Here is a 27,608-nt window from a genome sequence, read left to right on the forward strand (position 1 = left end):
CTGGCAGCGGGGAGCCCGCCTGGGATCCTGTCTCCCTCTCTTCCTGCCCCTTCTCTGCCCACACTCTCTCTCAAAAATAAACATTAAAAAATAAAATAAAAATTCAATAAATTGGTCTAAGAAAAAAATGACTCTAAAGTGATGTCAAGATATAAAGCTGCAACTCTTAAGGGCACATGCACCCCAATGTTTAAGGCAGCACTATCGACAACAGGCATAGTATGGGAAGAGCCCAAATGTCCATCGATGGATGAATGGATAAAGATGATGTGGGGTATGTGTGTGTGTATATAAAATGTATGTGTGCATACACACACACACACACACACGATGGAATATTACTTGGTGATCAAAAAGAATGAAATCTTGCCATTTGCAACAATGTGAATGGAACTAGAGGGTATTTTTTTTTAATTTTTTATAATGTTTATTTTTGAGAGAGTGTGAGCAAGGTTGGAATAGAGAGAGAGAGACACACACACAGAATTCAAAGCATGCTCCAGGCTCTGAATTGTCAGCACAGAGCCCAATGTGGGGCTTGAACCCACGAACAGTGAGATCATGACCTGAGCCAAAGTTGGACACTCAAATGACTAAGCCACCCAGGTGCCCCAGAACTAGAGAGTATTATATGCCAAGTGAAATAAAAGTTAGTCAGAGCAAGACAAATACCATATGACTTCACTCATATGTGGAATTTAAGATACAAAACAAATGAACCTAAGGGAAGGGAAGCAAAAACAATATAAAAACAGAAAGGGAGACAAACCATAAGAGACTCTTAAATACAGAGAACAAACTGAGGGTTGCTGGAGGGGTGCTGGATGGGGGGATGGGCTAACTGGGCAAGGGGCAGTGAGGAGGACACTTGTTGAGATGAGCACTGGGTGTTATACGTGATCACTAAATTCTATTCCTGAAACCATTATTATACTATATGTTAACCGACTTGGATTTAAGTTTAACAAGTAAAATTATTACCTGAAAGGAAAAAAAAAGCTGTACCCCTTAAAACTATTGCTGGGGCTTCTGGTTAAAAATGCATGAATTATCTTCTCTTCCTCCCCAAACCCTATGAAAATGACAGTCAAAAGAAGAACGATAGTAGCAGTCTGCAGTAGAAAGAGGCCTCCACGGGAGAGAAGTGACCAAGCCCACAGGATACAGAAAGTAAATGAAGGAGTGCGCACTGATGAGGGAAGACACCGGAAGTCACAGCCCTCAGCCCTCTCAGACCCGGCTACTCGGGAGCTCTGGCCACCAGAACCCTAGACAGGCTCTGAAGCCACGGACAGGCCTCTGGCCAGAGAGCAGAGGTAAGACAGGAGGCTGAACTACTTCTGTACAAAGAACGGTCATGTGCCCTGACTGTGCAAAGAAGTAAACCCTTCTTGGAGAACTAGGCAGCAAGAATGGGTGCTAGTACCTTAAGACAAAGCCCTCAATATTCTGGCATTTAGGATTTTGTCTCAGCTTAACATCCAGCTCCCTTGTCTGCTTCCCCTAAAGCCCAATTCGTTGATAATCTCCAATGAACAATACTGAACCCTTACTCAGCGCTGCAGCCTCATTTCTAAATATGACCATAACCAAAGACGATCAGATATTCAAAGAAAGTCTGCGTCACAAAAAGGTCAAGACAGGAACATCACAAGTCACAACCCCAAAGAATGAAAACCCAGAGAACAAAAGCACACGAACATCCCTGCCCCACCAGCAAGTACCCCAATGAGAGCTATGGAATTACTGTATCTATGATCCTACATTTCTTCCTCATATCTTCAACCCAAATCAGCACTGACGACAGCTGGGACAGTGTGTGCAACAGGACAGTACTGCAGGCAGAGAGGTCCTGAGACCTCAACAAGTCAGCCTCTGCCCAGTATTGAAATGCCACAGCTTGCTGGGGTGCTGTGCTCAGTGCCCTTTGTGTCGTCTGCCTAAGTGACTTTGTCAATATCCGATAGACCCAATAAAGAAGAGAACTAGTCTCCCTTCACTGCATTTTCAGTGCCCAGAACAGTGCCTGGCACATAGTGAAAGGATGAATGGTGGCATTATCCAAATCTCTTCATGGAGTTCTAGGCTGGGATGACCAGCTGCTTGCCTGTTACTTCTAGATCTTACCTCACAAGGACCTCAAAACATTCTAAACTTGCTCCTCTCTCTCGTCTGTTTACCCTGAAATATATATACTACAAACCTGAGCACTGTCTTTCTTTTCAAGCTCTTCCTGTATCCAGCCCATCAGCAAGGTCTACTAATTTTTATCAAGATGAAATCTCCATCTCTACTGTCAACATTCTGGTCCAAGCCATTTCTTGCCTGGACTAGAGACGACTTAATAGTTATAGACTGTATTCTTCCTTTCTTGCCTTTCAATATATCCATTAAAAACTCAAGAGGACCTTTTAGAAACCTAAGCAAACTGTCAGGTTGATAAAATTCCTTCCTGTACCCCCCAAATACAGAGACCTGATGGTCGGCAGATGGGAAGGGAGGAAAGATGGGGAAAAAAATTCCTGTAGCTTCCTGTAGCTAAGAAGGCTTATAGTGTTTATGGTCCTTGCTTCTTTCTTTTTTTTTTTTTTAATGTTTTTATTTATTTCTAGGAGAGAGAGAGACAGCCTGAGCAGGGGAGGGTCAGAGAGAGAGGGAGTCACAGACTGAAACAGGCTCCAGGCTCTGAGCTGGCAGTCAGCACAGAGCCCGACGCGGGGCTCGAACCCACGAACCGCGAGATCATGACCTAAGCGAAAGTCGGACGCTTAACCGACTAAGCCACCCAGGCGCCCCATTCCTTGCTTATTTCTTGAGCCTCACCTTGTGCATTCTCCCCTTTGCTCACTACTTTCCAGTCAAGCTAACAATTTCCAGTAAAACCAAGCTTTCACCTCAACGCCTTTGCCTCTCTCTGTCCAGGATGCCCTTCTTTCGTTTTTGCATGGCTACATCTCTCTCACTTCAGATCTGTTTCAATAATACATCCTCAATCGCTTCTCGGTCTTTTGGCTAAGATCAAGTGCATTACTACATCCTCAAAAAAAAAAAAAAGCCCCTATTCTTAACTATTCTAGAAAGTAGTCTTTTTGTACAGTCTTCTCTGCAAGAGGAAGAACAGTATCCTGCTGATTTCCTTCTCTGCACTGATCACAAGCTAAATTACCATTTTATTATTTACTGTATATTTCTCTTTCCCATTAAAACGTTAGCTTCATGAAGGCAGAGACCTCATAGATCTTGTTCACCACTGTTCAGCACAGTGCCTGGGACAGAGGAGATGCTCAATAAATACTGGCTGACTGACTAAAAGCTGCCTTGTTTCAAACATACGTCATTACAGAGTGAATTAATTCAAGGACAGTTATGACAAAAAGCAACAAAGAGAATGGGAGACCTATAAAAGTTATGAATATTCTAGCCTTCAAAACACCAGGACAGTCATCAACAGCCTCTTTACTTAAGATTCTGATACTTTCTCTAACTGTACTCAATTTCACTAATACCTATCCATTTCATCTACACATTCGTCCAAAAGCTAGCAGCATCTATCAAAAATTTATCACAAACTTCAATGTAAAAGAAGTTTAAGAGAAGCCTTTGAAGAGAGTCCTATCTGCTTATATTAACAGATTCCAACAGTAGCTTCTGTTGACTACTACAAACAATCTCCCTTCTAAACAATACTACATCTTGGAATCCATCCCGTCCAAAGCAGTTTATTACAAAAGTGCTTAAAGTGCTATGTGGTAGTTTCATCATTAACAAAATCCCTTGGCACAAGGTCTCTCTCTTTCTCATATGCCAAAGCTACTCTTATGGTAGCCTACACTTACTCAACTGAGCTCAACACGGTGTTTCTTCAATTTTAAAACATGCTTTTTTTCACTTTTTAACTTAAGTGGAAATGCATTTTCCAACTGAAGGTACTTTACAATTGCTATTGGCCTAGAAATAGTTGCACTGCCTGAAAATGTACAAATTTGCTTGTTCCTGATGATAAACAATTGCAACCCATTTTATTCAACAAACCAACTGAAGGTTATTTGAGAAAATACTGATTTGTCTCTGAACACATTCTGCTGACATCAAGACCCAGCATAGAAACCTGCATAAAGGCTGCTGTTAGTGGCAGTAAGTATTTGATACACCAGCATAAAAACAAACACATATGTCCATTGTGTGCTTCACTAATCATGTTGTTCCCTTTCTTTGCAAAATACTTGCTCGGTCTATTTGGTTTCCTTTTTCCTCCTAGTAACCATACATTTTATCCTTCCCCTAAAATTATTTCTCATTTTAACTGAAGTAGAGACTTTCAGCTGCACAACAGTGACTCGACACATTTAATAACTACTACACTGTGCTCACAAGTGTAGCTAATCTGTCACCATACAACACTATGATGACACCACTGACTATATTCCCTGTGCTGTGCTTCTCATCCCCGTAACTTATTCAGTCCTTATTCATAACTTATTCAGTGGAAGTCTGTACCTCTTACCCCCTTCACTCATTTTTCCACATTCCCCTGCTTTGTTCTCTGTATTTATGAGTCTGCTTCTGCTTTTGTTTTTTAGATTTCACACAGAAGTAATATCCTATGGTATTTGTCTTTCTTTGACCCATTTCACCTGGCATAACACCCTCTAGGTCCATCCATGCTTTACAAATGGCAAGAGCTCATTCCTTTTTATGGCTGAGTAATTTTCACATCTTCTTTACCCATTCATCTTTGGATGGACATCTGGTTTGCTTTCATATCCTGGCTATTGTAAATAATACTGCAATGCTGCAATACTGCAACACTGGGGTGCATAGATCTTTCCAATTAGTGTTTTTTCTTTGGACAATATATGCAGTAATGGAAGTACTGGATCATATGATATTTCTATTTCTAATTTTTTGAGGAACTTCCATACTGTTTTCATAGTTGCTGCACCAATTTACATTCCCACCAAAGTGCTCAAGGATCGTTTTTTCTCCACATCCTCACCAACACTTGTTATTTGTTGCCTTTGATTCTAGGTGTTCTGACAGGTGTAAGGTAATAGCTAGCTCATTGTGGTTTTGATTTGCATTCTCTCATGATGAGTGATGTTGAGCATCTTCTCACGTGTCTGCTGTCTGTATGGCTTCTTTGGAAAAAGGTCTATATGGGTTCTATGCTCATTTCTTTTTTTTTTTAATGTTTTATTTATTTCTAGGAGACAGAGAGAGAGACAGCGTGAGCAGGGGAGGGTCAGAGAGAGAGGGAGTCACAGACTGAAACAGGCTCCAGGCTCTGAGCTGGCAGCACAGAGCCCGATGCGGGGCTCGAACCCACGAACCACGAGATCATGACCTAAGCGAAAGTCGGACGCTTAACCGACTAAGCCACCCAGGCGCCCCCTATGCTCATTTCTTAAATCAGATTTGTGTGTGTGTGTGTGTGTGTGTGTGTGTGTGTTGAGTTGTAGAAATTTTTTATGCATTTTGGATACTAACCTATTATCAGATATATAACTTAGAAATATCTTTTCCCATTCAGTAAGTTGCCTTTTTATTTTGTTGATGGTTTCTTTCATGGTGCAAAAGCTTTTCATTTTGGTGTAGTCCCAATAGTTTATTTTTGCTTTTGTTTCCCTTGCCTGAGAAAAATATTGCTACAGCAGATGTTAAAGAGATTACTGCCTGTGTTTTCTTCAAGGAGTTTTATGGTTTCTTAAATTCTTTTTTTAATGTTTGTTTATTTTTGAGAAAGAGAAACAGAGGGGCGGGGGAGGGGCTGAGAGAAAGGGAGGCAGAGAATCTGCAGCAGGCTCCAAGCTTTGAACTGCCAGCACAGAGCGCGACGTGGGACTCAAACTCATGGATCACAAGATCATGACCTGGTCTGAAGCTGGACACTTAACCCACTGAGCCACTGAGGCGCCCCTAGGAATTTTATAGCTTCAAGTCTTCAATACGTTTTGAGTTTATTTTTGTTTATGGTGTATGGTGCAGTTCTCTTTTAAGAAACACTGTTATCACCAACACTCTGGATGGCAGAGAAGTCAATAATATATATAAACACAGACAATGAATGACTCTGAAGGTAAAGTTTTAGAAATACATTAATGAATAGCTGAAGTAATAGTATATAAATCTAAATATGCTATCATATCATCCATAAATTTTGCAGATTAAGAAGAATAAAAACAGAAAATCTATAGATGATGCATAACCAAGAGAGAATTACAAAAGTCAATTACATAAAAATGGGGGGGACCTCTTAATTTCCAGTGGAGTAATTTCATACCAAACTATTTTATATGGCTTTAGAAGGAGGCTGCAGTCCAGAAAACACTGGAGGAGAGACAGAAGAGAAACAAAGAGCCTAAGATTAAATTACAACAATTCCACAATGAGATCTGGAAATTTCCAGAGTCCTGACAGATCAGAGCACTGGCTACAGCAAAGGAACTTACCAGTGCCTGTGAGGCTCTAGGAGGCAGTCTGGAAGGTAAGGCTTCTGGGCAGCAGGAGGTAAGAGGAAGGGAGAAGAGTTGTTTAGAAATTGCATGGGGAGGGGGGAAGCAAAGGGGAGAGAGGGAAAAATTTAGGATTTTTCAGGACAAAAGAGAACAGAAAAATGGGAAGACCCACCACCCTGGAAGCATTCAAAGGAACCACCATTTTCTACACTGACAGAAGAGGGAGCACTGGAGCGAAGAGCGTCAAACCTCCCAAATCACCAGCCCTGTCCAGGAAATGCAAAAGAATTTTAAGATATGAAAACATGTCCTGAGTGAGAAATTTCAAAACTAAGAACAGAATAAAAAAGACGTAAGAGTTTACAAAACTCTGGAAATAAAAACTGTATCAGAAAAGAACTAAGTTACAAACTACCTAAGGAAGAATTAAAGATTAAAAACATAAAAAGAGAGAAAAGGGTCAGAGACCATGATCAAAATGAAAGATAGGCAAAGAAGACCAAACATACCTATGCTGGACTCCCCTGAGAAGGGAAATGAAATAGAACAGAATACTAAACAATGATCAAAGAAAACTCTCCTGGAGTAAGGCCTGATTCTGCATATTGAAAGAGGTCACCAAACTACTGAGAAAACTACCCTGCAATAATATACTCAGAGAAATATCATAATAAAACTATTAGATTTTTTAAAGATGAAAAAACATCCTTAAAGTCTCTAGGCAAAAAGATCAAGTAACTTAAAAGGCCAAGAGAATTAAATGACCAAACTTCTCAAAAGCAACACACAATGCAATCCAACAATGAAGCTGTATTTTATAGAAACTCAAGGAAATAAAAGATAAATCAATAACAAGTTTTCAATAGGCAAGAGGCCAGGGAGAACTGTTCCCAAAAGCCCTTAATTAATTTACCAGATCAAGATTCCACACCCAAATAGGGGGCGCCTGGGGGGCTCAGTGGGTTAAGCATCTGACTTCGGCTCAAGTCATGATCTCGTGGTTTGTGGGTTCCAGACTGGCATCAGGCTCTGTGTGGACAGCTCAGAGCCTAGAGCCTGCTTGGGATCCTGTGTCTCCCTCTCTCTCTGACCCTCTCCTGCTTGTGCTCTGTCTCTCTCTCAAAAATAAACATTAAAAAAAAAATTTTTTTTTAAGACACCAAAATAACACAGTAAGCAAGTTAAAACTATGGGATATTCAATGAAACACAGAAACACTGTATACAAAAAACTTTTATATACCATTCTCAACATGTGACAGATCAAGCAGACATAGCTAAAGGGATTAAGATAAAATTTTTTTTTGGAGGGCGCCTGGGTGGCTCAGTCTAAGCGTCGACTTAGGCTCAGCTCATGATCTCACGGTTCGTGGGTTCAAGCCCCACGTCAGGCTCTGTGCTGACAGCTAGTTCAGAGCGTGGAGCCTGTTTTGGATTCTGTGTCTCCCTCTTTCTCTGACCCTTCTCTGCTCATGCTGTCTCTCTCTCTCTCTCAGAAATAAATAAAACACATTTTTTAAAACAGGTAATTTTTTTTAATAACTGGAAGTTTGTACCTTCTAATCTTCAGCTAAATATCCCATCCTCTCACCAGCCTCCCCCTGTGACAGCTACCAGTTTGTTCTCTGTATTTAAAGTCAGTTTGGTTTTTAGTTGGTCTGTCTTTGTTTTTAGAGTCCACACAGATGTGATAGTATTTGTCTGTCTGACTTATTTCACTCAGCATAATACCGTCTAGGTCTATCCATGTTGCCATAAACTGAAAGATGCATTCTTTTTTTGTGGCGCAGTAATATTCCGGCATGTATGTGTGTGTTGTGCACACCAATCTCCTTTATCCTGAAGAGCCAAAAATTAAGTCCTCCAGTAAGAGCAACCTCGGGCTGCACGTAGCCCCAGTCCCAGTCCTAGGAAAAGCCTCAGACTGTTCACGGCTAAAGCCATCCTCAGACCGCCCTCAGTTCAGTTAATCAAAAAGAAAAAAAAAAAACATTCCTATGGTCTGAGTCAAGGCTGGAAACTGCAGATACAAATTAGCCAATTTCTCACTGCTTGTCTGAACCCCCGTGGGCCCTTTGAACTCACCTCACAATTGGTCATTTTCAAAGGATTCTCAAAAGTCACGATTGGGTCCCACCAAAAGTAATGAACACCTCACAGATACTGAATGGTCAAAGCTGTAATTCTAATTGGTGCTTATGTGATGATGCTACATGTACTGTAACACCCCCATCCCTTACTCCTTAAAAACCCTGTTCGCTATTGTTCTTGGCTTCACCTTGCTGCCATGACACCGGCAGGCTGGTGAGCCCCTGCTCGAGCTTGTAATAAAGACCCTTTTGTACTTGCATCGATGCCGGCTCCTTGGGGGTCTCTGGGACTCGTGATTTGGGCACAACAATCCATTTATTTATCGGGCAGCTGGGTTGCTCCCATGTCTTGTCTATTCTAAATACTCATGGGGAAGCAGGTATCTTTTCAAATTCGTGTTTTCCTTTTCTTTGGGTAGATACCCAGTAATGGAATTACCAGATCTCACAGTCTATTTTTTTTTAATGTTCTATTTATTTTTGAGAGAAAGATAGAGACAGTGTGAGCAGGGGAGGGTCAGAGAGAGAGGGAGACACAGAATCCGAAACAGGCTCCAGGCTCTGAGCTGACTGTCAGCACACAGCCCGATGTGGGGTTCGAACCCACGAATCATGAGATCATGACCTGAGCCGAGGTCGGATGCTTAACTGACTGAGCCACTCAGGCGCCCCTCGGTCTTTCTATTTTTAATGTTAAGCTCCATGCTATTTTCCACAGTGGTTGCACCAATTTACATTCCCACCAGTAGGGCCCTCAGGCTCCCTTTTCTCCACATCCTCACCAGCCTTTGTCTTTCTTAAGAGATAAAACAAACAACAACAACAATAAAACTTATGAAAGGAAAAAAAAGAGATAAAACAACTTAAACAACATAAAGTAGTCCTCACGGGCGAATGTCAAATGCTACACCCTGATAATAAATATTCTTCTCACATGCCCACAGAACATTCACAAAACTGATCATATATTAAGTTGGCAAAAAACTGCAAAACTTCCATAAAGTAGAAATATTATGAACTAAAGTGATCACAATGCAAAAAACACTAGAATTTACTAAAAAAAACCAGAAAGGCTTTTCCACCCGGGGATTATTAACTGAAGGGTTAAAACTAAAGAATGTTTTTTTTTAAGGGTTTTTTTTTTAATTTTTTAATGTTTTATTTATTTCTAGGAGAGATAGAGAACAGCATGAGCAGGGGAGGGTCAGAGAAGAGAGGAAGTCACAGAACTGGAAACAGGCTCCAGGCTCTGAGCTGGCAGTCAGCACAGAGCCCGACGCGGGGCTCGAACCCACGAACAGTGAGATAATGACCTAAGCGAAAGTTGGACGCTTAACCGACTAAGCCACCCAGGCGCATCCAGAATGTTTCTTAAATGACATAATACTGTACGTGAATCTATGAGATGCACCGAAAGCAATGTTAAGAAGAAAGTTCACTCTACTAAACACTTCTCAATAAATAATAATAAAAACTAATGAATTCTGAGACCCCAAAGGAGAAAAAGAACCAGAGTACCCAGAAAATGAGAAAAAAAACCAGAAATTAATGAGGAAGAGAATTTAAAAAAACCCAAATCTACTAAAATCCTGTTGTTTTGAAGAAAAAAAATAACAAAATAGACAATATGCTAGTTTCATTTAAGGGGGGAAAAAGCACAAATATACAAAATAACCACAGAAACAGTAAATTTTATTTTATTTTATTTTTATTTTTTTTTAATTTTTTTAATGTTTTATTTATTTCTAGGAGAGAGAGAGAGAGACAGCGTGAGCAGGGGAGGGGCAGAGAGAGAGGGAGTCACAGACTGAACCAGGCTCCAGGCTCTGAGCCGGCAGTCAGCACAGAGCCCGACGCGGGGCCCGAACCCACAAACCGCGAGATCATGACCTAAGCGAAAGTCGGACGCTTAACCGACTAAGCCACCCAGGCGCCCCATGAAGCAGTAAATTTTAAAAATCATGAGACCAACTCTGCAGACTTTTAAACAAATTTGGAAACTTATATAAAAATGTATAATCTCCTAGAGAAATACAGACTACCAACATTGATTCCATTAAAGTTAGAAAGCCTAATCAGATTGATTTTAATAGAAGAAACAAAGTTATTAGAGAACTGCCTCACAAAAATTATCCAGTCCCAGATATGCACAACTTGTACGAGAAAATTTTAAAAGTCTTGAAAGGACCAAAAGCAGATTTGAGAAATGCAAAGACATCTCACCTTGGACAGAATTCAACATTATAAACATTTCGGTTCTCCCCAATTTGTAAGCTCAATGCAACCCAAGGAGTTTTATGGACTTAGATTGAAGTGAAGTGGTTCTTCTGAATATACTTTTTTGTTTAAATACATTAAAAATAATAAAATCAACAAGGATGGGGGAAAATGGAATAAACAAGCAAATGGACTGAACTAGATTTCAAATGAATAATTTCACCACACTGAAGAAGGGGGAAGAACCAACCCAAATAACTTTTGAAAGAAGTATTTTGACTATGTATCTTCAGACTAAACCACAATTGAAATAGATAATATGTTGTTTTACAGTGGAATCACTTAACAGTTCTCTAACGATTGACTTTTACTTACTGTATTTTAGGACTGAACAAACAAGAATATTGAGTGCCAGGTTTTTCACTCAGAGAAGAGAAATACAGAAATAGAAAAATGGAAAACAGGAAACAATATGTGTTGAAGTGGAATTGTAGGTTTAGTATGAACTCACAGGGAGACGGATCAAAGTGTGTGTGGTGCATATATGTGTATTTCCCAGCTCTCTCCACTAGGGGGACTAGAATCAGTGATGCTCCAGTAGGAATGGGCACACCTAGCACCCATATCCTGTCTCCTAAATACGCTCCTCCTCCGTTTAAAGGAACTAGGGCTTTTTGGAGAAATGGCTAACTCAAAGCTGAAGCAGGGAAAGTACAACGATGAGCCTGAATGTATTAAGCTAGAAAGCAAAGAAGCACTCAAAGAATGATGAAGAAATGCCAAAAGGAAACAGAAACAATTGCTTTGAAGGGACTCCCACTGGCCATAAAGAAACAACAGAAGTATAAAAAATAAGTTAATAGTAACAGATTATAGCCCATTCAATAGAATAGGAATCCATGAGTCGATACTCATTATTTTTTTAATGTTTATTTATTATTGAGACAGAGAGAAACAGACAATGGGGTAGGCTCAGAGAGAGAGGGAGACACAGAATCCGAAGCAGGTTCTAGGCTCTGAGCTATCAGCACAGAGCCTGACACGGGGCTCAAACCCAAGAATCACGAGATCGTGACCTGAGCCGAAGTCGGACACTTAACCGACTGAGCCACCCAGGCATCCCCCAATAATCATTATTTTCAAAATTAAAAGCTCTTCCTTACAGTAAAATGTCAAAGGAAAAACTGGATTAGAAAATCACCATTTCACAGGGGCGTCTGGGTGGCTCAGCTGCGTAAGTCTCCAAATCTTGATTTCAGCTCAGGTCATGATCTCACAGTTTGAGTTTGAGCCCCTCATCATGCTCTGTGCTGATAGCATGGAAGTTCCCTCCCTCTCTCTCTCGGACCTTCCCCCAAATGCTTGAGCACTCTCTCACTCAAATAAACCATAAAAAAATAAAAATCACCAATTCACAAATGTAGTAATTACTGATTCAGGCAAAACTCATCAGTGGATGTGAAAACTAATAGGCAAGCTGAAATTTGAGGAAAAGATGATCTACCAAATCTCAAAATATCTCCCTACAAAATATTATTTTTAAGATGAAAAACAGCAACTTTTCAATGGGAGAAATCTGACAGACAATATCTCAAGTGATCAAAGTTATCATCAGTAATAGAACAAACGGACATCATATGCATCCAGATATAACATACTGAGAAGATACCTAACTTTTGTGGTGCTCCTGCCAAAAATATAGAACCTCAATCTACTCAGGAGCAAATACAGACAAACTAAAACTAAGGGACAGTCTATAAAGTAACCAGCCTATACTCTTCAAAAACGTCAAGATCATGAGAGTCTCAGTCCCTTCCAAACATCTTCTCCCATTCTGCAGACCAACTTTTAGTTTTGCTGGTGGTCTCCTTCACTGTGCAGACGCTTTTTACTTTGATGTTGTCCCAAAAGTTTATTCTTGTTTTGTTTCCCTTGCCTCTGGAGACATATTTAGTAAGATATCTAGTAAGAAGTTCCTATGGCCAATGTCAAAGTAGTTACTGCCTATGTTGTCCTCTAGGATTTTGGTGGTTTCCTGTCTTACATTTAGGACCTTCATCCATTTTTAATTTATTTTTGTGTATGGTAAGAAAGTGGTACAATTTTGGGGCGCCTGCGTGGCTCAGTCGGTTAAGCGTCCAACCTCGGCTGAGGTCATGATCTCACGGTTCGTGGGTTTGAGCCTCACGTCGGGCTCTGTGCTGACAGCTCAGAGCCTGGAGCTGCTTCAGATTCTGTATCTCCCTCTCTCTCTGCCCCTCCCCTGTTCATGCTCTGTCTCTCTCTCAGAAATAAATAAAACACTTAAAAAAAAGTTAAAAAAAAAAAGTGTCCAGTTTCACTCTTTTGTATGTTGTCCAGTTTTCCCAACATCATTTGTTAATATATAAAGAACTTATAAAACTGAACATCCAAAAAACAAATAACCCAGTTAAAAATTGGCAAAAGATATGAATATATTTTTCTGAAAAAGGCATACAATGGCTGACACATGAAAAGAAGCTCAACATCACTCATCATCAGGCAAATACAAATCAAAACTACAACAAGGTATCACCTCACACCAGTCAGAATGGCCAAAATTAACAACATAGGAAACAAGAGGTGTTGATGAGGACGTGGAGAAAGGTCAATCCTCTTACACTGTTGGTGGGAATGCAAACTTCATGCTTGCAGCCACTCTGAAAAACAGTATGGAGCTTCCTCAAAAAGTTAAAAATAGAACTACTCTACGATCTGGCAATTGCGCTACTAAGTATTTACCCAAAGGATACGAATACATGGATTCAGAGGGGTCCATGCACCCCAATGTTTATAGCAGCATTATCAACAATAGCCAAATTATCAAAAAAGCCCAAAGGTCCATCAATTGATGAATGGATAAAGAAGATATATACAAAGGAATATTACTCAGCCATGAAAAAGAATGAAATCTTAACCATTTTCAATGCCATGGATGGAGCTAGGGAGTATTATGCTAAGCTAAGTCAGTAAGAGAAAGACAAATACCATATGATCTCACTCATTTGTGGAATTTAAAAAAGAAAATAGATGAACACAGGGGGGTAAAAAAGAAAGGCAAGCTAAGAAACAGACTCTGAACTATAGAGAACAAACTGAGAGTTATTAGAGGGGACTTGGTCGGGGGGAGGGGTTAAATTAAATAGGTGATGGGTATTGAGGGCAGTTGTGATGAGCGCCGGGTTTTGCATATAAATGATGAATTACTACACTCTACACCTGAAACTAATATTATACAATATGTTAACTGGAATTTAAATAAAAACTTGGAAAAAAAACAAAACAAAAAGAAAGCCAGACGAAGAAACGATTTCAGATTAAAGGAGGCTAAAAAAACATTAACTAAGGGGTGCATGGGTGGCTCAGGTCATTATCTCGCAGTTCGTAAATTCAAGCCCTGCTACAGGTTCTGTGCTGACAGCTCAGATTCTGTGTCTCCCTCGCTCTCTGCCCCTCCCCCACTCACATTCTGTCTCTCTCAAACATAAATAAAAATTTATAAAGAACATAACTAAATGCAACACATGCTCCTGAGTTGGACCCTAGACTACATTTTCTTTTGCTATAAAAGAAACTACTGAAACTCTAGAAAAATATGAATATGGCCTTCCAATTAGACAACAGTATTATGTCAAGGGTGATATCTTGTTTTGATAATTTTATGTTAATATACATGTTTTTGTTCTTAGGAAAAATACATTGATATTTAGGAGGGAAAAGACATCATGGCAGCAACTTACTCTCAAGTGGTTCAGAGAAAGAAACTGTATATGTATCTAGAGAAGAAGTTATAAAGAAAATGTATTAGAACGTTAGCAATTAGAGGGGCGCCTGGGTGGCTCAGTCCCTGAAGCATCAGACTTTGGCTCAGGTCATGATCTCATGATTTGTGGGTTTGAGCCCTCCATTGGGCTCTCTGCTGTCAATGCAGAGCCTGCTTTGGATCCTCTGTCTCCCTCTCTCTCTGCCCCTCCCCTGCTCACACATATATATGCACTCTCTCTTTCCCAAAAATAAACATTAAAAAATAAATAAATAAAATGTTAACAATTAGGGAATCTGAGAGAATGACATATAGGATTTTTCTGTACTATTCTTGCAACTTTTCTGTAAACCTGAAATTACTTCAAATTAAAAACTATTTTAAACTTACTTCGCTTACATTGGTTCTTATATATATGTACAAGAATTCTACATAATAAGACATCTGTTTAAATAAATATATTCTTCCATCAGTATAAAAATTCTAAATGATAAAGCACCTGGTCAGTTATTTGGTAGTGTGTTTGTTTTCAGCTGTAGACAAAGTAACAATGTATCTGACAATCAATGGAATCTTATATTCAAGGAAACAATGATTCCAAAGTTTCATAGGAAAATACTGCCCACTGATGGAAAAGGAAAAACCAATCTGGTCATATTTTCTCAGTTCAGAAGTCAAAATCACTATCACAAAATCACTCCACATACCTTGTGTTGCTAGAATAATCCCACATGGCCACATCTAGGAGGCTCCGAACCCAGGTTTTAGAGGGCTCCTTAAGAAATTTTTGCTGGTAGATCCCCACTACAAGATCTTCTACAGTGAGAAGCTCTAGATCTTGCCTTATTGCTTTCATTGATAAATAGAAAGACATACAGTTAATGAATTTAGATACAGAGAAGATGTACATCAAAATGGAAACAAATACAGATGTTATAAAGCACTTGAACAGTAACTTAGTTTTACTTACCTGATGCCTTTGCCATATGCTTCAAACACCAGTTGACTCTGGCTCTGTCATCAGACTGGAGAAGGAAAAACATTTACTTGTATTTTCTCCTACACTGAGTTGATCTTAATCAATTGATGTTCTTTCAAACTGGGGAGGTGGGGGTGGCAGGAAGGGAAAGACTAAAGAGTTTGTGACAACTAAATGAGAACCATCAAAAAGAACAACATATTTTTAAAAACTACTGCTATTAACAGTTACATTTATAAAGCAACGTTAACAGACTTTGTGAAAAGCAAGGGAGACCTAGGGTAGGCGCATGAAGAAACCAACATGCAGAAAAAAGTAATCTGCTCATGGTTACACTAAACTAATAAGGTTAAAACCCAGTTCTTCAACTCCTAGTCTAAAAGAATTTCTTTGGGTACCTTCTGTGGATCTTCTGGTATCTAAGTGGATGCCTTAAAAAAAATGCTTACACTGACATTACCTTGCAGTAGACAGGTGGCCAGCTTCCTGGGTTTGGGTGAATAAACCCATAAAGGTCTTGTAACACAGTTGCTTGGTCACGCCCAGATTCAAAGTTTGAAATAGGGATCTTGTGACTAGAATCACCTGACGGAAACAAAAGGAGGTAGGAGTTCAAAATTTGACCGAGACAAATAGGACAAAGTGGGTAAGGAAGTAGGGTACAGGAAGAGGGTAGTGACTCATGTTCAAGCACGTATACCAAGCCTAGTTATAATTAGGTACTTTATTTTATCCAATATTCTTATGAGAAAGGTGATATATACCTATTGGAGAAGAGACAACACAGAAGTTAGTATAGTAAGTTAACAGTTGGTGATCAATGGGAGTCAGGATTCAAAACCAAGTTTAAGTGACTAAGCCTGTATGTTTTCATGATTCCCATCTGCTTTTCATGAATCTGTGTTATATGTGAGGCTGGAAAACTTAATAGCAATGATTGCTTTTTAAAAGATTGTATGATCAAGATTTCCACTTCCAATAAAAAATGGACCAAGTAATTCAGGCCAACCTTCCACAAAAATTTAAAATACTTGAGAATATCCAGAATACACAGTAGTGAGGAATTAATAGATCTAGATGCAAGAGAATACACAAATTCATAAAGGCTCTCCAGAGAGCCTCGCTTTTGGAGCAGGTTTCCCCTGCAGTTATTTACCAGCTCCAGAAAAGGAGCCGTTGAACGGCTGAGCAGTGTGCATTTGTCAGCTTCTGGGGCCCATTTGCTAGGCCCCCATGATCTAGCAAAAGCAAACATAAATCTTTTCTGGAGGAGAGGAACATCACTATAAGCCTCAAATTACTTTAATTTTTTCAGCATAGTGGAGAAAATGGTGGACAGGAAGGCAGAAGCCCAAGAAGCCACAGTGAGCTGGAGCTGCCAGAGTAATGAAAAGGAAAGTTCCAGCTGCAACACTAAGAAGTGAACTAGAAGCTGCAGACCTCTCAACAAAGCCTGCAAAGACCCCCCAAGTTTGGAAGCGCCATAGGTAGTCAGACAACAAAGCCTCGCCATATCCATCGAACTTGGACTACGTAAGCCTAAAGAAACTGTTCCAGCTCTCGCTCCAAAAACCCTTTCAGTAGCAGCAGCCTTTAATGAAGATGACGATACTGAACCAGAGGAAATGCCTCCAGAAACAAAGATGAGGATGAAAATATTGGAAGGGATACACCAGCATCATTAGGACCAAACTCCTTCAAGAAAGGAAAGCATGGTTTTTCTCATGGCCATAACCTATGGAAGCAAAATATAAAATCTCATCTTGGAAATGTCCATGACCAAGATAATTAAATGATGTGTTTTAAAATTGGGGTGTGGGGTGGGTATAAAGTTAAAAGGAATAGTTTCCTTTTAAAAAGAATGGTAAAAGATTATCTTTAGGGACTTTAAGATTGGTACATTAAAAAATGAGTCTGAAATTAGAGATAATTTATGTTTTATATTCAGATTTCAAGACATTTACTAATTTTATAGTTTCATGTGATTAGCTTATAGATAATAGAAAAATCAGAAATGGTATCTAAGAATTGAACATTTTTTAGACACTACTAAGAGGGATGCAAAAAGTTATTATCTATTTAAACTGCAAGCAATTACTCTTAACTCCCTTCTTAATATAAACTGTCCCCCAGGACCAGCCTTACGGAGAGTGCTGTGCTGGGAAGATAATGTTATTAGACTACTGACTGAAAGTACATTAGATAAAATTAAAATATGGCTTTTTTTTTCCTAATGGGTATTTGTTTCAAGTCCTTATAAACTAAGTACTGCATTGCTATCAGCTGGTACAGATGCTTATTAGCTCTTTAAAAATTTTTTTCAGGGTGCCTGGGTGGCTTAGGTTAAGCGTCTGACTTCGGCTTAGGTCATGGTCTCGCAGTTGGTGAGTTCGAGCCCAGAGCCTGGAGCTGCTTCAGATTCTGTGTCTCCCTCTCTCTGCCCCTCCCTCACTTGCACACTGTCTCTCTCTGTCTCTCTCAAAAATAAATAGATATTTAAAAATAAAATAATTTTTTTCATCTTATGTAAATTGTTAAGTATTTGAAATAGTACACTTCACCTGAATGGGTCTTGGCTACCTTTGTTAGTCGTCAAAGACCATCTGCTACCAAAGTAAATCAGTATATTGTGAATATGCTTCTTAGTTTTTGTTATTAGCTAGTTCCTGTAAACATTTCTACCAGGTCTTGAGGTAACTCATAAGGAAGTTGGGTTTCTTTTAAAATAGAAACTACCACCAAAAACTTAAATGTATGTATGATACTTAGATATTTGAGTGGTTTTGTTTTTTAAAAAGTAGTAACACCAAAAAAGCCACGTTGTATGAAGATGAAAATGAGAAAAACACACTTTCTATACCTTTGTTAAATCTTAATTTACTAACTTATGAAAATGGAATTTGACTTGAACTTAATACAAGAAATCTTCGTTAGTATAACAATATGGCTTATGTGAATTATTATACATATATTTTTTAAGTATTATACACATTAATCATGTACATTTTAGGTATTGAAAATAAATATAAAGAAAATACATCTTTAAATATATTCTATGGAATCTTCGACCACATATACTTTGTTAGATCTATGTACTATAGGTTAAAAATTTTTTTTTTAGTTTTTTTAATGTAACAGTTAAACACATCTTTAACAGCATAGTCAGAGCTTTAAAAAACATACAGTATAATGATTTCCTTGAAAATTCCTGCAATATTTAATTTGGAAGCAGCTTCAGACCACTTTATTGGTAGTAACTCGCGGAGCTTTTAAACAGGGATTAAGTCCAGAGAAGCAGCCTGTATCCCTAACACTTTGTTCATCTGCAGTGTGTACGTTTAAGTTTAAAGTGGAGCCCAAGTAAAACAATGGGATAGAACTGTTAGTTCTCACATGAGATACATTAACTTAACTTGCTTTAATGTAGGCAAACTTTCCACTTTTGTCCATTTTGCTGTTTATGTTAAAATAACACCCTTTCCAACATATTTGACTCAAATGAATTATTAACCTAAGGTCAAGACAGGAGAGAAAACGACCGAGATGAATATCTTCACTAAAATACCAATAAACTTGTCAAACTCAAACATTCTAGATGATCCAGGTACATGATGAAAGAAGAATGAGAACCAAACTGAATTTGACAGAAAGAGATCCAAAAGTATTCCAGTGACTGAAATTATTCAGCACAGATGGTAAATAATCATGCTATGATCAAATTATGAATTTTAGCCTAAAGTTATAAAAAAGGACACAGAGGAAGAGTTCAGTTTCTGATAACGACAGACTAGAACTGTACAAATGACACACCTGCTTGAGAGCACTGCAGAGAGAAAACTGCAGTGAGGAATCAGGGGTCCAAAATCTTGGAGAAGAAGGAATCCTAGAGAGGAGATTCTGGCATTTGGGTTCACTGGTAATTTGGGGCATTTACGAATTCTGGAAGAGTATCTGGAAGAATTCAGAGTATCATGAAGCTGTCAGTTTTGTCCAAAACGATCTAAAGATTTAAAGGTGATTCCAACCTAAATTTAAACAAAGCTCTTTATGAAGCATGATACTCAGACTCTGAACTGTATGGAAGAGCAAAGGGTCAAGAATAGCTGTGACATTCCAAAACAAAGTCAAGGAACCCACGTAAATACTATCAAAATATTGTGTTCAATGATATGAACAAAACAAACAAACAAAAACCAAGCAGACCAACAGGACAAAATAAACAGACCACGAAGACCATGCATGTACAGGAGTGTGGCACTACATACTGAGGAACAAGCTGGTTAGTTAATAAAGGATGCTGAGGGCTGCCTGGTGGCTCAGTCGGCTGAGCATCTGACTCTCGATTTCGGCTCAGGTCACGATCTCATGGATCGTCAGTTCAAGCCCTGCATGATACTCTGCACTGAGCATGGAGCCTGCCTGGGATGCTGTCACTCCCCTCTCGCCTGAGCGCACTCTCTCAAAATAAACGTTTTTTAAAAACACTAATAATAAATGATGCTGAGACAACTAATTATCTACATGCGGAGAAAAAAGAAATAGAACCTCTACTTCATACCATACACAAGTCAGTGCCAGATGGCATAAGAACTTGGATATGAAAAACAAAACTTAATAAAAGCTATCTTTATCACCTTCAGGTAGAAGAGGATTCTTAAATAAGACATTAAAAACCTTCAAACCCGAAGGGAAAGGAGGATAAATTTACTAAATTAAAAATTAAAACTTCTGTTCATTGGAAGACACCATAATGACAGTAAAAAAAAAAAAAAAATACAATGCATACACTGAAAACAGGTACCTGCAATTAAATCAGTAAGCAGATACATAATAAAATTCCCCAAAGCAATATAAAAGACAGTCCAATATAAAAATGGGGAAAAGGCAATATTGAGTTAATAAAAATACAAGTATGGAAACAAGCCCATAATGTTAATTACATAAAAGTTCAAAGAAACCAAAATTAAATATACCATTTAATTTTTTTAAATATGTATTCATTTCTGAGAGAGAACAAGCAGTGGAGGGGCAGGGAGCAAGGAACAGAGTCCAAAGTTGGCTCCCTGCTGACAGCAGAGAACCCGATGTGGGGCTTGAACTCATGAACTAGGAGACCATGACCTGAGCCGAAGTGGGAGGCTTAACCAACTGAGCCACGCAGGCGCCCATAAGTACACCATTTAAATACATATGTAGTCATAATAGAACTATTCAGAAAAGAGAAAATTATTAGCACAAATTTCCAAATAGTGTCTTTCTTATAAAAAGGGAGGGCGATGCAATCAAGGAGAGACACAGGGACCTTCAATGACAAGGCACTGCCATTATTTCTTCAGCGGAGTGACGAATGCACAGCTCTTCATTAATATTCCTTACACCTTAAGTCAATGTTATATTCTTTGTGTATGAAGACTAATTTTAAAAGCTGACAGACCTTTTGTACAGGAAGCCAAAGCCAGTTTTCAAAGCTTTGCATTTTTTTAATGCAGAACTTCTCTCAAGAAAATTCACCAGTAACGGGCTCCGTGCTAACAGCCAGCTCAGAGCCTGGAGCCTGTTTCAGATTCGGTGTCTCCCTCTCTCTCTGACCCTCCCCTGCTCACGCTGTCTCTCTCTCGCTCTCTCAGAAATAAATAAAACTTAAAAAAAAATTTTTTTTTTAAATAAAATTCACCAGTAAAATGTACAGAAGCAGAGCTCCTCTAGTTAAGGTGGGGGAGAATGAGAAGGTCCAAGACCTCCGACTCCCATAGTCTCACACAGAATCTGAAGTACCTCTTCAGAGAAAAGCATGGCAGTGGGGGTGGGGAAATCAATAGATTCCATATCAAAATCTCTTCCAGTCTTGAAATTCTTTGATTCTAATGTGCTAAACCAGAACGCCCATCCATGAAGTATTCACTTGACTCACATATATTTCATAAAAGGCCAGATAGCACAGGAGCATCTGAAAGATCTACATGTACATTCCTTAGCTACTAAACTGCATCCACATGTAAATTTGCTTCAGCGTGCTCCCCTCTGAAACATGATCTTTTCCTAAGCATCAGGTTGATTACACCAGCATAAGCATTTTTAGTTATAATGTTGACACAGCCATCATCCTAATAGAATCATTTATTTTATTTAACTGGCACATTTCCCAGCATTATCAAATTGGCAATTTAAGACATGGATACATTGATGAGCTCCAAAAACCTAAGTTTCCTGAATGAACTGTGTTCAATTTTAATTAGTTTGAAATAATAAGAAAACACTCTTGGAGTCTTTAATAGGTTTTTAAGAACCACATTTTCTGTTAATCTGGTTAGCTTGAAAATGTAAAAATAAGCCTTAAAAACTTATTTTTAAGTATTTATCAGAACCAGAATAATAAACAGTAAGCCAGTGGCACTCTCACAAATGAGTGTCTGACAAATCATAGGGATTCCAATGTGCTCAACAGATGAACAAACCAAAACCAGCTTAAGTAAAAAAGTGAAGTTAATTCACCAGCTACGTTTCCAAGTTTTGTTTTACTATTTAGTTGAATAACCTCAAATGATGCAACACGTGGGGAGATTAGCTAGGTTCACTCTTCAAAAACTGCAAAAGAATTCTTCTGTTTTACAATTTTTTTCATTCAAAGCTACATAAAGGAACCAAAATAAAAAAACTTGCCCTTACCTTGTTCCACAGTCTATGGCCCTGATCCCAGGCAAACAAAAAAAGGGACTAGTACATAGTTTCACTAAGACTGGGAAAAACTCAAAGGACATAATTAAGAGTGACTCTAAAATGTTCTCTTCATTTATAAAGAACAGAATTATAAATGTTACATAAAAACTGCTTATCATGGTAGATTTGAAAACTATTTCTAACGTCAAACTTCTACAGGCTAGGTGTCTGCATTTTTAAGTAAAAAAGAAAACAACTTAATAAAATAATGATTTTGAATATAAAAAAATTATCATGATTTCCATTCTAATCACAGAGGAAACTTGTTAAAACCTAGTTTCTAGAAGAGCTTAGTTCAGAGCTTAGGTATATAATCATATCCTTTGGTGTCCCACAAGTCTATTTAATTCTGAAGTTTTTAAGGATCACATACACCATCTATCATTTCTATGAAGAGTCTCCAACAATAAGAGTATTCTTCCTCCAAATTATGTTTTATGCGTTCATTTAAAGCATCAAGTCTTAACCAAGTATATACATATTCAATGCCTATATTCTGCCCCATTCCTTTATACTTACTTGCAGCCTGACAATGAAACCGAAATCCTCGTGGAATTTCACCTACAATACAAAATATTTTGTTGAGAGAAGTTCTCTGGTTTTGCCATAGCAATATTTCATAGGATGACCAAGTCATAACATACATAGATCATTGTTACCACTATGTGAAAACACAAAAGATTAAATTTTCATAGAGGTTGTTTTGTTTTGTTTTGCCAAAGGAATGAGGACTATTAAAGAATTCTGGTATATTGTCTAACCTACTCTAAAAAGGAAGTTACTCCTAGGGGGCACCTGGGTGGCTCAGTCAGTTAAGTGTCTGACCTTTGGTTTCAGCTTAGGTCATGGTCTCATGGGATGGAGCCCTTATTGAGATTCTTTCTCTCTCTCTCTCTCTGCCCCACCCCCTTTACCTTCTCTCCCCCAACCCCCNATATATATATATATATATATACACACTTCTTTCTGTATATACATGCAAATACACTGTGTATATACATATACATACACACACATATATATACACATATACACACACGTGTATACATACACACACACACACACACACACACACAGAAAGTTACAGGAAAAAATACTAGGTAAAGAAAATTTGTGCTAAAGGAGTCTTAGCTAGGGGTCCAGAAGGCCCTTGATACAGGCACTCATGTATGTATTTCTCAAGGAAAACAAAAAGTCTCCAAATTCTTTTTAATGTTTTATAACCATATGAAGAAAAGTAGTTAACTTATCCTAAGCAGCAAGTCTCACAAGTGTGAGTGGGATAATTAGTTTTCAGTTTTTCGGTCATCTGAACACAAGGAAAAGCACTGGCCTGTACTAATGAATTTTAAAGCCAGTGACAAAACTAAAGATGAAGTTCTCTTCCCAACCTCTTTCCCATTACTCTTCTCCCTATACAGCTCTCCCACTTGCCTTAGAGAGTATTACTGGTCCTTTATCTACTCTCTTGGCACCTGAACTGAATCCTATGTCTTCATTACTACCTCTTTTTCCTGAGTGGGATATCCAGAAAAAGAGGTATTGAGAATATCTGAGGAACTATTAAGTCCAAGGCTATTTCCATACCTTCTCTTGTATTCCTTAGAGCAGCCGACTACAGGAATTATTCCCACTTTACAGATAAGTTAGTAAGCTCAGAAAGGTTAATAACTTTGCTCAAGGTTACAAAGCAACAGCAAGTTACAAACTAGCAATCATCGAGGTAAAGGATGGGTTAAAGAAATAAAAGAGCAAAGGCATAAAAAGCTTTTAGAAAATTCCAAGATATAAGGCCACAGGTAAGCAAATGCCAGGCTACACATTTTTAGGCACACTATCCACCCAACTCTAATGCTTTCTTGTGGTTAAAAGCTTCAACTAAAAACCACATATAAACACCTAATTCTTAATGATTTTTTCAACCAATTATGAAGTCTTGTTACATTTTAAGAACTCAAGGATGCATCAGCTTTTAAGAAAACAAATACTGGTAAATAGTCAAGATAAAATGCGTACTTTTTAAGATCTAGCCTCTACACACTCTGAATACTTACCAGGATTTATAAAACTGTGGAAATCTGCCATAATACCTTCTTGGAGAGAATATTTAACACAGCCTATTTCACAAGGGAGGAAGCGCTGTTCACAATGAGGAGGTAGTTCACCATGGCTAAAAATGTTCAAAAAATAAAAAATGCCTCCTAGGAGAGCTAAAAAAACAAAAAAACAGTAAGACAACACAAATAGTTTACCCCTCTACAAAAGAAGGTTTTAGAACCATTTTCCCTGTGTTCCTATAATCCTAAATGAGCTGGAAACGAGAAAACTAATTATCGGTACAAGATAAATGAATCAAAATTTTTATACTTATATTTTTAATTATACTTATCAAGGATTACAGTGGTAACCACCCTGCATGAAGCAACAAAATTATTCAAATTTGCAGCCAGCTCTACACAATTTAGTTATACATATGCCTTGAATTTCAGGAATGACAGAAGAAAAGCTGTGACCCATATTCAACAAATACAAGAGGTTTGGGAAATAGAGCCAAGTAGAAATAGTGTAGAAAAACTGTATGATATAAATGGACAATTTAGTTCACTCTTTACTTTTTACCAATATACACAAGAATATCAACAAATTCTCTAAAGGAAGGAAGAAATAGAAGATTGTGAGAAGAGTTTTATATACTAGGGTTGACTGTTTAAGACTGTTAAAAGTTTGAATTTCAATACATTCAGAACACAGTAAAAACAGCCAGAAGGAATAGATCTTATTAGCTAAATTCTTTTCCCGTCCCAGGCCAGCTCAATAATTCAACTTCTTTATAATTTAAATGTATTTTAAGGGTCTAGATACAAACACTTAAATCTAAGAAGTATATTTAGTAACATATGAAGTGGTTATTAACCGAGAGACCAGATTTTAGTATAAAACAAAATCTCTCCAGTGTTATTTCAACAAATGCAAATTAGCTGATCTTTTACCACTTTAGTGCCACTATAATTTGAATACTTGAAGCCAGTTATTTTGAAATGCAGGATCAAAATGAACAGAACACATATTTACGGATTGAAATATCATAGTGTTTTGAGCACTCACATTTATCTAAGCAAAACATGTTAGGATTATTATACCTTGATCATTTTTTAGAGACAACCTTGACATATCCGGGGGTGAAACATTCTGCTTTGGTACAAGCATGCCTGGCCTCCTCAGTGGGGTGCAAACAGGTTTCTAAAGAAGAAGAGAATTCATCACATCCTTAAACTCTTACTGGGCACTTTATCCATATACTTAAATTTAGCAAAATAACTGAAAAAACAGCTCACAGACTATTTCAGTAACCTCCCTAGGTCAATGAACCCCAATGAGTAAATAAACACGTATTTGTCACCGACATCAACACCCAAAGGTAGACATGGGCAATATCTCTAAATATGCTGAATCAAAAGGTGAGTAAACAACCAACTCAACTATTGCTGAAAAACACTTGCCCGCTACTGATAATCTAAAAAAAATTTTTTTTTAATGCCCACTACTCATAACCTAAATTAATCCCACTGAATCACATAATGTATGCTGGCCAGTGGCCAAAAGAACAAAATATTCTAATATGGTTTTTGCTTAAAGTAAAAACTGGATCATGCTGATTTCAAGGCTCAAGGAGGTACGTATACAACATGGCTTATATTTTGAGATGAAATGTCTTAGAAGAAATTATAGTTTAAAAAAATCAAAGCTCACAAGTATAACTAAGTATTAATGCAACTGATTAGAGCTTCTACTCAAACATACATCTACAAAATAAAAATGTCTCAAACCTAAAGCAAGCAAAGCTCTCTTGAATTTCAATCCAATGTTGGCAGTTTAAAAAAAGAATGGAATTTTACTATGTAAGAATGGGAAGAACACAGAGGGAAGGGGAAAAGTCCACCACTACCCTGAATTTCTGTTAAATGTTTATTTTTACCCTGAATTTTTGTTAAATGTTTATTTATTTTTGAGTGTGTGTGTGCTCACGGTGGAAGGACAAAGATCCTAAGAGGGCTCCGCGCTGACACCAGAGGGCCCAGCGAGGAGCGTGAACTCACAGACCCTGAGATCACGACCCGAGCCAAAGTCAGACACTTAACCCAGTGAGCCACCCAGGAGCCCCAACCCTGCATTTTCTTGATACCAATCAACAAGAAAATTTTTATTTAATACACTACCATTCTACCAATCATAACTTCATCTAAATAAACTCTATTCAACTCTAATCTATAAGGCACACTAAACACGCAAAACCCATGGGCAAGTTTCGTCATTTCAAAATTTCAAACACAACAACTGGTCTGGTTTCAAGTGCCATTTAAAAAGAAAGAATGGGGGCGCCTGGGTGGCTTAGTCGGTTAAGCGTCCGACTTTCGCTTAGGTCATGATCTCGCGGTTCGTGGGTTCGAGCCCCGCGTCGGGCTCTGTGCTGACTGCCAGCTCAGAGCCTGGAGCCTGTTTCGCTCTGTGACTCCCTCTCTCTCTGACCCTCCCCTGCTCACGCGGTCTCTCTCTCCTAGAAATAAATAAAACATTTAAAAAAATAAAATAAAATAAAAAGAAAGAATGGCCCAAGCTATGTTCAAACATTCAAAAAGGGAGTCTTTGATCCTCAAGGGGTTGAGAGGAAGCCTTAAAGACCATCTAGTACAAACCTAAAACCCAAGTCTCCCCCTGCTGATCACGGCTTATTGGCTGCAGGTTTCCTAACAGGGATTTCCCTGCTTGGTGATTTCACACCACCAAATAACGACAAGCGTGGCGTGCCCTAGCTAGGGAACCTGCTGGCTTTTAGGTTTTTTCCAGCAGGCTCCCTGCCCAACGTGGGGCTCAACTCACAACCCTGAGATCGAGAGTCACGTGCTCCACCAACCAAGCCAGCCAGGTGCCCAGGGAGCCCGAGGGCNTACCCTTCTCCCATTCACTCCTCCAGCACCTACTGAACACCTAGGGGCCAAGCAGGTAACCGCTCTTCTCTAACTTTACCTGCTTCTCCGACGGCCCGGAGTCCTTTCCCTGGGCTGCTCTCCACTCCCGAGCCATTTCTGCATACTTCTCCTTTTCTTCCTCCCTCAGGAGCTTGGGGGGACATTTCGGGGGACAGAAAGGTGAGAGGCAGCAAGGCGGCCCCGGGCCCCGGAGGCGGGAGCCTAGGCTTTCCAGGCGGTTCCGCGTCGGTGTGCCTTAAGGCGGGAACAGGGGGGCTTCCCTTCCCTCCAGCAGGCGCCGCGGGGTCCCCGGTGCCTTCGAGGCCCCGCTCCTTCCCACCTCGCCCGCCCACTTGCCCAACCGCCCGGCCCCCCGCTCCCTGCCGCCTTACCGCCCAGT

The 27,608-nt window shown here is 38.9% G+C and overlaps 1 protein-coding gene across 1 annotated transcript in view; it reads right to left on the reverse strand.

Annotated features, from left to right (window-relative positions):
* The window catches only part of MAEL (maelstrom spermatogenic transposon silencer), a 62,941-nt gene extending 35,587 nt beyond the window's left edge, over positions 1–27,354 (reverse strand). The window contains exons 1-7 of the mRNA XM_077761766.1: positions 27,267–27,354; positions 25,382–25,481; positions 24,296–24,451; positions 22,761–22,802; positions 15,985–16,109; positions 15,516–15,570; positions 15,253–15,394 (exon numbers count right to left, since the gene is read on the reverse strand). Of these exons, the coding sequence (XP_077617892.1) occupies positions 15,253–15,394; positions 15,516–15,570; positions 15,985–16,109; positions 22,761–22,802; positions 24,296–24,451; positions 25,382–25,481; positions 27,267–27,323 (677 nt within the window). The 5' untranslated portion in view covers positions 27,324–27,354. The remainder of the gene's footprint in view (positions 1–15,252; positions 15,395–15,515; positions 15,571–15,984; positions 16,110–22,760; positions 22,803–24,295; positions 24,452–25,381; positions 25,482–27,266) is intronic.
* Positions 27,355–27,608: the final 254 nt, after the last annotated feature.

This window comes from Crocuta crocuta, unplaced genomic scaffold, assembly GCF_008692635.1.
Source record: "Crocuta crocuta isolate KB4526 unplaced genomic scaffold, BGI_CrCroc_1.0 scaffold243, whole genome shotgun sequence".
In the NCBI taxonomy this organism is placed as follows: domain Eukaryota; kingdom Metazoa; phylum Chordata; class Mammalia; order Carnivora; family Hyaenidae; genus Crocuta; species Crocuta crocuta.